The 13,213-nt window shown below is 47.7% G+C and overlaps 3 protein-coding genes across 6 annotated transcripts; 2 read left to right on the forward strand and 1 right to left on the reverse strand.

Annotated features, from left to right (window-relative positions):
* LOC100830484 (beta-fructofuranosidase, insoluble isoenzyme 7) lies at window positions 1-3,664 on the reverse strand. The gene is made up of 5 exons (XM_003580714.4): window positions 2,914-3,664; window positions 2,750-2,758; window positions 1,188-2,077; window positions 571-1,092; window positions 1-485 (listed from the first exon to the last, which is right to left on the reverse strand). The coding sequence occupies exons 1-5, from the start codon at window positions 3,095-3,097 to the stop codon at window positions 231-233; spliced, it is 1,860 nt and encodes a 619-aa protein (XP_003580762.1). The 5' UTR covers window positions 3,098-3,664; the 3' UTR covers window positions 1-230.
* A 617-nt stretch (window positions 3,665-4,281) lies between these two features.
* On the forward strand, window positions 4,282-6,788 carry LOC100826921. Its single transcript, XM_014895593.2, has 3 exons — window positions 4,282-4,500; window positions 4,638-4,711; window positions 6,448-6,788. The coding sequence occupies exons 1-3, from the start codon at window positions 4,362-4,364 to the stop codon at window positions 6,493-6,495; spliced, it is 261 nt and encodes an 86-aa protein (XP_014751079.1). The 5' UTR covers window positions 4,282-4,361; the 3' UTR covers window positions 6,496-6,788.
* Window positions 6,789-8,107: 1,319 nt separating this feature from the next.
* Window positions 8,108-13,026, forward strand: LOC100831098 (nucleolar protein 58). 4 transcript variants are annotated; one of them, XM_014896210.2, is made up of 6 exons: window positions 8,306-8,538; window positions 8,664-8,727; window positions 8,869-8,963; window positions 10,086-10,270; window positions 11,982-12,225; window positions 12,391-13,026. In XM_014896210.2, the coding sequence occupies exons 4-6, from the start codon at window positions 10,102-10,104 to the stop codon at window positions 12,743-12,745; spliced, it is 768 nt and encodes a 255-aa protein (XP_014751696.1). In that variant the 5' UTR covers window positions 8,306-8,538; window positions 8,664-8,727; window positions 8,869-8,963; window positions 10,086-10,101; the 3' UTR covers window positions 12,746-13,026. The 4 variants fall into 4 exon arrangements, with proteins under 4 accessions (XP_014751698.1, XP_014751697.1, XP_014751696.1 ...); XM_014896211.2 differs by lacking the exons at window positions 8,306-8,538; window positions 8,664-8,727 and adding an exon at window positions 8,111-8,263; XM_014896212.2 differs by lacking the exons at window positions 8,306-8,538; window positions 8,664-8,727; window positions 8,869-8,963 and adding an exon at window positions 8,108-8,263.
* Window positions 13,027-13,213: the final 187 nt, after the last annotated feature.

The following is a 13,213-nucleotide window of genomic DNA, read 5'->3' on the forward strand; positions in this document are numbered from 1 at the left end:
TACCACGACGACCTCCATGAAGTTATTACTTTAGCAATTCTTTCCCTAGCACGCACCGTGCAAACCCTGAATTCATTTAGCTTTAACAAACCAAGTTCTCTGAATCTGGCATGCGTGTTTCTGAAACAACAAACAATCACGAACGAATCGTCATCCCCCACCGGTACGTACGTCGTCCCCTCCTTCTGTCCAGACAAACAATGACAAGTCCCCCAAATCCCACCCTTCTTCTACTCGGCTTCACTTGCGCGCATGGATCCCAGAAGGATCGACCCGCCGTCGTCCCCGACCGTGACGACGTTGACGGACGCCGTCGCCAGCTCCCACGCCTCGAGCCTGGCCACCTTCACTGCGCCCGTCCCGTTGTTGAACACGTACAGCCGGCTCTCCTCGCCGTTGCCCGCCGTCGTCTCCTCCGGGTACACCCGCGCCGTCATGCACGTCCGGCCCCCGGCCCCGAAGCTCTCCACCACCGAATGATCAACCTGCCACAAGAATACCAAAAGAATTTAACATCACGACGGCTATAGCTTGTCATTCGATTTGAACTTGCCATTTGATTTTACGTACCAAGGTTCTGAGCGATATCACGGCCCCGTGCTCCTCGATGTCCATGTCCACGAACGCGCCGTACGCCGGCTTGTACACCCCGGCTCTCGTGCTCGACCTCGTGAGGTCGGTGCACATGAGGGTCTTGTACTTGCCCTGGTATCTGAACACCCGGAAGAAGACGGCGGTGTGCTCGTGCAGGTCACCGGAGGCGAGGACGAGGAGCCCGAAGGGGCCGACGCCGCCGCGCACCGACGCGCCTTTCTCCCCACACAGCCTCTGCGGGTCCAGCAGCCAGTTGGAGTGATCATCATCCAGGCTCTCGGCGTTCTCCAGCGCCGGGACCTCGAAGACGGCCTCCACGTCCGCCTGGGCGCCCGCCACGCCCACGATCTCGTTCAAGCCGCCGGCGTTCACCTGGTCCGCTCCAGGCAATAGCCCGGCACGTCTGTTGTTGGGGATTCTGAGTGTCTCGATCTCCTCCACCGGCCATTGCCGCAGCTGCTTCCCGTCCGCGTCGAGCCACACCTTCCTCGGGAAGATCTGGTTGATGGAGATGACAATGGGGATTGGGGAATTGTATGTGATTGGGTTATTAATCGGAGATTTGTTGGTTGGGGGATGATAATGGGGAGTACCTGGACGCCGGACCAGCCTCGGGCGATGTCGTCGGCCTGCGAGTCGGACTCGTTGGCCCAGGCCCAGAGCACGCGGCGGCGCTTCCCGGCGTCGAAGAAGGACTTGGCCGCGTACACGTGGCCGTAGTCGAACCGCCGCCAGCTCCGGCAGTCCTCGCCGTCCTCCTCCACCGGCGTGAAGGTGTCCGCCGCGTCGTCGTACACCCCCACCGCGTAGTAGTCCTGCAGCGTGTCCATCACGCTCAGCTTCAGCACGTGCCTCGCCGCCCCCGCCGCCGGAGACGAAGACGAAAGGTCGAGCCCTTCCTCGTGGCCGGGCGCGGCCACGGGGAACAGATCCGGGCACTCGACCATGCCAGCTTTGCCAGACGCGTGCAGCGGCGCTGGGTTCCGCTCCCACCGCCGGAAATCCTTGCTCCGGTACACCAGCGTCGACCCCCCGCCTTCTCCTCCAACCACGGCGGCGGACACGGCGACGCGCCAGAGCCCATCGCGGCCGACCCACGCCGTGGAAGGGTCACGGAAGCTGTCGCCCGGGACGCCGGAAGGGAGAGGGATGACGGGGTTGTACGCCGGCTTGACCCAGTCGCGGAGGAGCGGGTCGGAGGGGTCCTTGGGGAAGGCGACGTTCTGGACCTGGTCCCCGGCGGCGTCGATGCCGGTGTAGAGGAAGGCGGGGCCGATCCCGCCGGGGAGGACCGTGGCGGAGCCCGACCAGCAGCCGTTGGCGTCGAAGGGGGAGCCCGGGACGAGGGCGGGGGCGAGGGCGAGCCAGTTGACCAGGTCGCCGGAGACGGAGTGGCCCCAGGAGAGGTTCCCCGTGCCCCAGGTCGCGCCGCCGGGGTTGTACTGGTAGAAGAAGTGGTACACCCCGTTGTGGTACATTGGCCCTGCATTGTGTATATTGTTCTTGTGAGGTGTGGCACGGGTTAATGAACAGTGAATTTTATTCAGGTTTTCAGTACTGGCTGGCTGCAAATCTGTTTTTTTCAGACATAAATACTGATGCTTGTTTGCCAAACGACTACGGCTGACCGTGATAAATTTAAGAACCTAACAAAGTTTCTACATTTACGTGGAACACACTCATAAATTGCTGGGTTTTGGCGGGACCGAACTAAGCAGTAGTAGAACGTTTCTTCTGTAGGAGCACTGGACTGGAACAGAAACCATCTTACTGGCGTTCTTCACAAGATACTACGTAGCGAACGATCGCGCAAACGTCCAGCTCCAAGCACACATCCACAGTAGCTTGAACACTTGGACAGCAATCTGGCCTATCATTGCTGACCACACGATTTTCTTTCTGGCCGGTTTGGTTCTTCCTTTTTCTTGTCATCTACTCCTACTCTACATGTGGATAAGTACACGTTGTTTCAGTCAAGCGATCACTAATCTATGGACTTCAGACGGGAACAACAACAGCTAACAATCAAGGAATCAAGAAAAGTCTAAAGATTACATTATACAGTATGTAGAATCCAACCGCTCTAATCAGATAACAGAGAGGAGCAGCGAGACGAAAAGGGGAACCGATTCCAAAGAGAGGAGAGAGAGCGTACCATTCGGATCTGCTCAGCGTAATCCGCATCCGCCCGCGAGATGAATCCGTCGATTCGCCGCGATATCACGAACACACGCGAGGATTAGATAGATTTAGCGAACATAAATTGACTGGAGCAGTAATTAACGGTAATGAGTACGATCCAGGAGCGATCCTCCTTACCGTTCTGCCAGTTCTTGGCGGGCTGGAAGTGGTAGGCGGTCCTGATCCTCTTGCCACCGCCATGGCGGGCCGGCGAGCTCGATCTCGAGCTCTCGGGGGCTACCCGGAGAGACGAAGACGAACAGAGGAGAAGGCAGAGGTGGAAGGCCACGGCGCAGACGGCCAGAGGGAAGAATCCGGCCATGGCTGCCGTGGTCCGTTGGGTGTCTCCTCTGCGGCTCTGCTCTGCTCTCCGTCTCCAAGAAGACTTTGAAATGATTATTAGTAGTATAGCCCCTCTACTCTAAGTCTCTGAGTTTAATTTAAGACTTTGCCGCCATGTTTATAGTCTTTGTAAGTACAGAATACAGAGGCAGCAGTTTCCTATGTAAATAATACTCCTCGGTTGCACATGGAATCAGAGTTTTTAGGATCTAGATCCTAAGTTGCGAGTCGTACCGGTGGCTAATTTGATGATTCCTGGCCTTGGATCAAGATCTGATCTGGCTGGCCCCCTTTTTTGTTTTCTCATTCAAAGGCCACCGCCCAACGACAAACAGGGCCTGCCTCTGAGGACAAACCAAGAAGTAAACGGGGATCTACTTCACTGCAAGTGATGCCTTTTCATCCAGCGCAAAGAGAAATAAAAAGGTGGAATTTAGGCTAGCTGCAAACTATGGCATCTTCGGTTCATATGAATCTTGTAGCCCGTAGGACTTTTCTCACATGCAACGGCTCATTCGTCTAGCGTAGGAAATAAGGGAAAACAAAAGGTCCCGTGTTTATCGTATCATGCCAAAATTAATTCTCGAGGTCTTTGTGAAAGATATTCTGGCCCTGGTGATGACACGACGAGGAAATTGTTATAGGGTTGCTTCTGCAGCCGGCTAACTGTATAGGATCCATCAGTTGGTGAGTGTGTTTTTTCAGGATTTTGTTAACATAGGTGGTGGAACCCACTTTTATTATCCAAATGACACTTGGCTATCACATGAACCTGTCCTGTCTGAACTTGCCATTCAGCAGGTCAGCAGAACTGATCTTCACAATTTCTTGTCTACCTAGATTTTACCCTTTAACTTGTTCAAACGAAACTCCCCAGGAGAACTTTTAGAAAAAACTTTTTTCTTTCTTACAACCGCAGTAAGTTTATATTCTAGTATCTAGAAGGAAGAAAATGCCATCGAGAACTATTTTGTAGCTGTTGTCTTAGAAAGAACAGCGTTTTTTTTTTTGAGAATATGAACAACGTTTTTTGTTGTCGTCACAGACGTGCAGCGGTATTGTTTGGGCCTTTCTTCTAGAACAAGCCCGTCTAATAAGCCCAGGATTGCAAACGAGAAGGCAAAAGCCCATTAGCTTCCCTGTAAAGCCGTGGACAAGAGAAAGGAACAAGACCCCATTGCAAGAGTACTCCCTTTGCAAAAGCCCAAGAAGGGAGCGAAGAGGAAGAAGAAGAAGACGGCACCATGGCGGCGGCTCATGCGGCAGCGGCGGCGTCCCCTACCCACCGCGCGTCCTCCCAGGCGACGTCGACCCCGCCCTACCCCAGCGCGGCCAGGATCGCTGACTCCTCCTGCTTCCCGCAGTACACCGCCTCCCTCAAGTGTACGTCCCATCCACCCACCCGCCCTAATTCCTAATCCGGTCGCTCACTCCCCACCTCAGTTATCTCCGGCGATGATTTCTAAACAATTCCATGTAGCGGGATCTCTGATGATGTGTTGTGTTTATTATGTCTCCAGGTTTGGAGAGCAACCAGAACAAGAGCAAGTGCCAGCAGCAGTTTGACGACTACAAGGAATGCAAAAAGAAAGAGGTTTGCTTTCCTTTTCCTTCCCCCGTTGCTGGTCAGCATTTACTTGTGATATATGATCAATGGATTCATCAAGATACACGCATTTTGCTTATTTGCTACTACGTGTAGTAGTATTTGTATTTCAAGAGGGCAGAGAGAAAGTTCCAAACTTGAAAGTTCAGACTTGTTTGTATTTCCTTTGTTTAACCCAAAGTTAACTTCCCTTGAACAAAAAATAATGCCAAGCACACCCTTCTGCTGGGTTCATGACTATGTGTCTATGAGTGTGGACATACAGGAAGGTGTTGAAAGTTCCCTTTTTTGGTCAGTGAGCTGGATACAGTAACCTCGAGAGACCCAGCCTTGCGGATATGCTTACTTTCCATTATCAATCACCAGTTTTTCCTTCATCACTTGTCATACTCTTAGTTCAGTTACGTGCACATCAGATGATCGCTTCTGGATCCCAGAAACTAGCCTCCAGGGTGAATGGAGTAGCTACCTTGAGTTCCCTATCCAGAATTTGTAGTTCTATTGTCCTGCCTTTGCCAATTTGACCAGTCTTTTCACTGTTCTTATTCTTTCTTCGGTGCTGCTATACGTACAACAAATTTCGTATGAAGTTGTTACGATGGCCACCTGCTGCCGGCCATCCTTCCGTCTCCATCGCTAATCAAGCATTACCCCTTCCCCTATCTAGTTAAGGCCCAGGCCCAGACCCAAGAAGCTGAATGAAAACTTTCAGGCAAACAAACTACAGATGAGTATCAGACATGGTCTTTTCTAACTTGTTTCTGCAAATAAAAGTGTAGCCTGAGATACAAATCTAATACAATTCAAAAAAGATTGATTCATCTAGCGGGCTCTTCATCCAGAGCTACTTGTGTGTTCTGAAAACACGAGGCCAAAAACCGTAAGCTAGACTAGAACAATCAGTGAAAGGCTCTGATCAGAAAAAGGCTGCTACTTTTGAACACCTTCTCTTCATCATCAATACCAGAAAGAAGGTCCATAACCATAATCCTCAAATAACGAACTATAAATCAAGCACCTGCAGAATATCAACATGGGTCCCTGCAAAAAAGAATATCAACATGGGAGGTTATATGAGATGGTGGTGCAGCTTGATTATCTTGGAGTTCCTGTATCAATCAGTAGCACTCTCGGTTGGCATATCAATTACAATGATAGAAAATCATGTTGGTGAAACCTATGTACCGGAAACTCATTTGGAAAAATACACATAGTTCATCTTCATATCCTCCAGAATGAGAGATTACCTCCACTTGATGTGAACCTTGATTGCTATCCTTTCACTGTTCTGATCTGCATGCTTCTTTTTCCCTTTCTGCTTTTGCACTCCTTTTGTTGACTCTCTCTGCTTCTTCTTGCAATCAAGATTGAATTGGAAAGCAGTTGGAAAGACAGATGTGTTTTGGAGGAAGATGAACAGGTCCTGCGGCAGCCGACGGAGGCATTTGCACGGGCATTAGAGATGGGCCTGGATGAGCCCCTTATATTGAATGACAGAGCCCCTTTCCTTGGTTAGCAAAAAAAGGGTCCATCTTATATTCAAGTACTGAATAGGTTTCAGTTCACTTGAATTATTTTTCTGAACCAACGTCTATCCAGAATTTCATTTTAAAACAGGGGTGTTTACCTTTGCTACTCTGAATAGTTATCTACACTATACTGCTTGTTTCCGTTGTTTTCTTCTGATGAGTGTATCTCATTTTCTTCTGTTTCAATGTTCACAGAGGGAGGCTCGGCTTGAACGAAACCGAAGCCGAACATTGTTCGGATGAGAAATTCGAGCGCCAATTTGCAGTGGAACTGTTAGAGCTGACAGCGAGTGAAATCATGGCTTGTTTTCTTTTGCGAGGGAAATCATGACTTGTTTGATTTCCAGCTGATGTCTCTTTAACTTATGAAAGGTACTTGATATAATAGTGGATCACTTCTCCAATAAAATGCTACTTCCAGAAACGCTTGTATATCGAACGCCCAAAACAATGCCGTCTCATCCAGATTGTTTTATCCATATCCTTTGTATTTCAATGCTTATTGTTATTTCGATGGCATACTGAATCCCAAGAGACATGCAACATGCTATGTGCAAGATAGATGTGGAGAAATCTTCTGATTGTGAAAATTTTGCTGGGAAACGGAGGATGGTGACTATGTATGTCGTTTGGGATCTTGCCCACCCAAAAGTCCAAAACACATGAAACGTTACACCCTCCCCAGTTCCTCTGTCCATTTCTAAACGTATCACTAATCCCAGTTTAACACGCACGTTGTTCTTGTGCTTTATAAGTTTTTGAACCATGGTTCAAAAAAACGCTAAGCGAGCCGTTGAGGCACCGCTGAGAGGAATTGAAGCTTAAGCGATCCGTATGAACTTTGTTTCTGAGAAGTTGGTGGGATTCTTGGAGAAAATCAAAAAAAGTTGGAGAATTTGAGAGACATTGTTGCTCGCCCAGGAGAAATTGACGGGATCGTTGGGGCAGTCTAGGGAATTTGGAGAAATTGACGGGATTCTGTTGCTCGTCCAGGGAAAATTGGTGGGATCCTTGGAGGAAAAAAACAAATTGGAAAAATTGGAGGGATCCTTGAAGAGAATCAAGCTGTAGAGAGAGAAGTCCTTGTAAGAAAAAGGCGAATTGAAAAAATTGGAGGGATCTTGGAGAGAATTAGGCGGGAGAGAGAAGGCGCCCTTGCGACAAAGAATTGTGCTAACGAGTCTTATCAGCCCTTAAGTAGCTGCTTAGGGCCTAAGGCCTTGTTTTGTTGGGCTTAAACTGTTTTTTTCTTTTGACTTTGGGTTTTTGCTTATACCAACATCTAAAAATATCAAATAAAATATCCGGTGAAAACCAGCTCTACGGTGCAAACTGTGAAAACTCCACCGAAAAAATTCAAAAAATCTCAAAAAAATCACATATGTTAGAAAAGTGATGTTTTATATATGTGTAAAATTTCAAGTCCAAACTCAATTTCGTTTGGTAGCAGCGAAAAAAACAAATTTTGCATGAATAGTGATTTTTCAGTATTTGACACTATTTATTGTAAATTTCTTTTTTTAATTTCTCCCAAATGTTTTTAATTTTGAACTTGAAATTTTGCAGGTTTGTAGAACATCACAGTCCCAACATATGGTATTTTTTTAAAAAAAATTTGAAACTTCTAAATGTGGTCTTTATGAAGTTTGCACGGTTTGCATCGAATGAGGGTTTTCGTCGGATATTTCGCCAATATCAAAAGTCAAAACTGAAAGCATCTAAATATGTGTTTTTGTTGGTTAAAAGTCAAAAGGCGGTTTTAAACCCAACCAAACATGACTTAAGCAAAGTGTTTTTCCATCACCAATGAAAGATTTTGCGTACTTAAGCTATGTTTTTCTTTCTTTCGTGTGCGTAAGCGAGCTCCTCCCTCTGCCGAGCGACCCTGGCCCCTCGGCCTCGGTAGTTGGCCCCTCCCTGCCCAGCGACCCAGCCCCCTCGCTCCCTGGATCTTCTTCCTCCTCCGCCGAGCGCCATCGTCTTCCTCCTCGCGCGAGCGCCTCCACAGCAGGTTGATCTCACCTTCGATTCTCTCGCTCCCGACCGTTTCTCCTCCCATCACCGCACGAACGGATTCCGCCCTTTAGCTCCCCGTTTCATAATCTTCCCCAATCCGTAACTGAGGCAAAAATCAAGGTAGGGGGCCCGCCCTACCTTGCCCTACCGGGTCCTCCGCCCGTGCGGGCAGATCCTTCTAATTCCTCGCGCAGACCAGAGCCTCCTCCGTCCCGAGTCTCACGACCCAGCAGCAACCCTCACGCGAGCCATCTCCCGGCGGCGGCGGAGGTAAGCTGCTCTGCCCCGCCTCCTCCTTCTCCAGCGGCGGCGGCCCTCTCCCGGCCGCCGACCTGCCTCCCGGCGGCCCCTTCCCGCCCCGCCTCCCTCCCCTCTCACCCCTCTTCCTCAAGCAGACCCGTGCCCTCGGCGGAGGCGACCAGCTCAGGCAGCGGCGCTCTCCTCACTTGACCGGCGCAGGTAGCCTCCTCCCCTCCTCCACCTCCTCTTGCTGTTGCTACCACGATGCCCTTCCCTCTCCCTGTTCGATCTAATTTTTGGTTTTCAATCGATCTAACTTTTGGACCTGACCACCCGCTCATCTCTCTTTTCTCTCTCCAGATTAGGAAGACTGCTACAATTGTGGCTCCTGAATTGTGGCTACAAAGTCATTATGTTGATGTGGTTCTCATATTAAGAATGCTGCCAATTTTGTGGTATTACTCTATCACTAATTTGGCTCCTGAATTGTGGCTACAAAGTCAGTATGTTGATGTGGTTCTCATATTAAGAATGCTGTCAATTTTGTAGTACTACTCTATCAGTAATCTGATAATGTGAGGTACACTATAATTAGAAAATTAAGTACTACTGCGTACTAGGTAAGATTTCATTGTATGCTTGTAATCTTCAGCTATTTGATGTTATTTAGTGTGGCTCGCAAGGCCAGACTGTGCAAATGCAGAAACACTACTACATGGTTCCTGGTTGTCTGAGTACAAGAATTTTCTTCAGTGAAGAAACAATTAATTATCACTAGCAAAGGCTTACTGGAATGATTTTTATTTAGTTCGGAGTCGCAGTAATCAGAGCCGGCGGTCCATTTTGTTTGAGATTACTATGTTGTCTGTCATTTAACCTCAATATCAACTTCTCACTTTGACCATCCAAACACGATTTGGCATTCGACCTCAATATCAAGTTTGGATTCCGAATATCTAAACATCCAAACAAAAATATTGACATTCCATCTCAATATCAATATCATGTGATATTGGCATTGGAGCCAATGCAATGCCAAGCTTCCCAATGTCTACATCCAAACAAAGCCTTAGTGTCTTTATCACCTTAAGGGTTCGGATCCATTCAGTGAGGTTTCTCTGGTGCCTCTTTGCGTACCTGAATGGCTGATAGAGCAGCTTGGCTCTCTAGTCGAACATAGACAATGGTGTAGATGAGGCCAAAGTTTGCATGCTGTTTTTGTGCACAAGGATTTCAAACTTCCTTGTAACTAAGGTTCTTCACTAGTTCAATCTGACAGAGCAGTAGACCCCAAAATGTTATAGACACTGGATGTCAGTCTGAAAAATTCATTTTTGTTATAATGTTGATCTTCACATTTTAGACAAGTCTTGTGGAAATAAATTAGGAAATTGTAGATTTTTTATGAAACGTAGGGTATGGTCTGCAAACTGTTTTTTTAATCCATTTTGAAAGCTTGAAATATTCTTGTTAGTGAGATGATTATAAATTATTCTTGTGATGTTTCTCTAGAATCATGTTCTCTAGAATCATGCTCTTTGATATTTTTGTGAGTACTGAAGATTTTGTTACTGCAGAAGTTGGAATCAGGCAATGGATCTGGACACAGAGAATCGTCTTGCTTCTTTACTCCTTGAAGAGGCACGGAGATTGCAGTTAGAGGCTGACAGGGAAGGTGTTCATGCATATTTGAGAAAGCCCAATGTAAGGCATCGTCCAAACTCGAGGTTCCTCACAGCCACAGTTCGTGGAGTTCAACAAGGTTAGAACCATGTTCTCTTTCCATTGTCCTGGGCTATGTTGCACAGATACGGCTCAAACCTACCGTATCCGTGCAGGATAGGTGCAAAAACGGGGATACTCTAAAAATCTGCTGGGATACTTCAAACACTGAATCTTCTGCTGTTGGGTCTGTGCCAGGGACAGAGAGTAACTCTGTTGATGATACCGAGGAGAACTAGTATATCAATCCTAAATTTTCCTTGTGTTCATGTTAAACAATATGCCACATCTGCTACTCCATCCGGTCATGGAGGCAATGCAAGGTGTAAATCCAATCGTGTGCATATACTCACCGTATCCCCGTAACAGCATTTTTGCAAAACGCCTTTTTTTCGTATCCCCGTACTGTGTAACAGAGGTCCTGGGCTCCTGGTGTTCATTACCTGATGAAAGCAGCTGTATTCCGTGCTTTTTTGTTTTTGTTTTTGCTTAATCTTTTTCCAAATTTATCTGAACCTGCTTTGTAAAAGATCTTTATGCATTTGGTTGTTGGCGACGTATCCTATGAATCCAGGACTTGCGTGTATCCCTGCATCCCTTCACTTTTAGCCTTGGGATTAAAATCTCGCGGGCTAGATTAGTCTGCCGTAACTTTGCACTTAAACGCCCGCTTCCAGCCAAAACCAGCGTCGTTAAGTTTGCAAAAGTACCCCTGACGCCCTGTTGCAGTCCTCCAGCCAACGGCAGCTTCTGAACCTGAAAAAAAGAGCCGCATCCTTTAACTCGCTCCAATGATGAAGCGATCTTGACATCCATGGGCAATCAGTTCACAAAATTAACTAACACGGCTTCCTCTGGGACGAATCATCCGCTCCTTGCTGCTAATGAAGACTAATAGAAATTAAGCAAAGGGAAATTCACGCTAACGACGATGAATCGACGGACAGCGTCTCCTCCGGTGCCGGGGGCGTCCGTCTCGGCGGCTAGGACGACGCAGAGTCTCATCTGCTGCTGGTTCTGCAGCGGCAGGTGGACGGAGCGGTTCTTCTTCTTGTTGCTGCGACTGCTGCTGTAGGAAGGAGCTGGATGTGACGAGGAGGCTGAGGAACTGCACAGTCGCTGCCATCGCTGACGGCGCCAGAGCTCGCGAACTGCAGATCAGCAGCTAGCAGCGCTGTTTGTCCAACGAATTGTTACGGGTGACGGCTGCACTGCACTGCAAACCGTGGATGTGTGCGCGCTCGCCCGAATTTAGGGTTTAGAACAAGGAATTTAGCGCAGGGGATTTGTACCCATGAGCACAGGACTTGGGGCAGGCCGGCAGGCTGTTGGCGAACTTGGGTCAGGGGTTCAAGGAATAGGTCTGACGGTCCGGGGTTTGTTTTGCAAAAATTGATTGTGGTTTTAGTCCGGAAGCGGGCGGGTAATTGCAAGTTTCCAATGGATTGTTACGAGGCACATGATTTTAATCCTAAGGCTGAGAGCAGAGGGATGCAGGGGTGCACGCACGTCCTGGATTCATTGGATACGTCGCCTTTGTTGTTCACACTAGAAAAATATCTTTTTTTTTTGTCATTGTGTAACTTTTTTCATCATGGATAATCAGGCCAAAACTAAACACAATAAAGAAACACTGTAAAATTCCTCCCTTTTATTTGGGTAGTTCAGTAGATAAACATTCTGTTACAAAATTGAGTCGGTAAGATCTTTGTGTATTAGTAGTTAAATTGACATGTTCTGTTCGCCTGCAGCAAATCGTGTTGTGGAGGTTGATGAAATGTGGCGTGCTAGGGAGAAGGAACTCGAACTCGAGTCTAAGATGAAAAACAGATATAAAGATCATGGTGACTCTAGGAGCAAGAAACACAGAAGTGACTCGAGAAATCAGAGCTCCAGCTCAAGGATTGCAGAAGATGGCATAGCTTATAACAGTTCTTACTCAGACCAGGATGATGGTCTAGGGGATGATGAAATCGAAAAGTTTCTCCATTCAAGGTTAGTTAGAATGCCCACTACCTGGTAGAACAAGTAAAGATCATATATAGAAGCAGGTAACTAAGGATTTGCCTCCTCTCCTGTGAGGTGATATCTTTTTCTGATGCACACATTTGCACCTGTTAATAATGTCATTGACAAAAGATGTAATTTCGTGCATGTCAGGGTAAAGCGAGGAAGAGGAGCAGTTGGCTCTCGGATGGATGAGCCTGGTCCATACCTCAAGGCTTCATCACACAGTCAAGACAACGAACCCGGCGCTGATACACGGCTGGAAGAGAAGTGGGAACGCCGAGTACAAGGTCCTGAGAGGCCACTGTTTTTGAGATCGAAGTCCCCTGATGATTATTGGCATAAAGAAATGATGGAGGGGGAGCCATCCAGCTCTGAAGCACAGAGGGAAAAAGAACATAACAAGGAGAAGAAATCAGAGAAAAAAGAGAGAAGGGAGAAAAAAGATAAGAAATCCAAGCATCGCCGCCACCGCCACCACCATCACAAAAGCCGAAGACGCGAATGATGTGCCTTACTGCTGAGAAAGAACAAATCTACAGAAGGACACTTCTGTCCTCAAAGAAGCACCTAATTGTCGCTGTAACGGAAGGGGGTAAATGGGTCTTGCTCAACTGAAACATTTGTTGTACCGAAAACTCTGCAATGTGCACCATGGGTTGTGTTTCTTTGTTGCACGGTGTGCCCAGAATATCGCCCGCTGTGTTTCAAACACAAACATATCATCTGTCCGATGGCTCTTTCTGTGCTTGTAACATGGTACAAATAGAAGTGTTTTACCGCTCGAAACCAGTAATTAGTGTATGGGCCATTGCCGGCTCAACATCGCCAACAAAATTCATCTTCCAGTTGAATGTAGAAAAGGAAAAATGATACTGTCCAAAAGGCAGGTGTCGGAGAGACGAAGGCTGCAAAAGCGTTTATGAGCACCCTGTAAGACGTTTTCGTGCGCGGCCGCAAAATAGATTTCGCGTTT

Source organism: Brachypodium distachyon, chromosome 5 (genome assembly GCF_000005505.3).
Source record: "Brachypodium distachyon strain Bd21 chromosome 5, Brachypodium_distachyon_v3.0, whole genome shotgun sequence".
Classification (NCBI taxonomy): Eukaryota; Viridiplantae; Streptophyta; class Magnoliopsida; order Poales; family Poaceae; genus Brachypodium; species Brachypodium distachyon.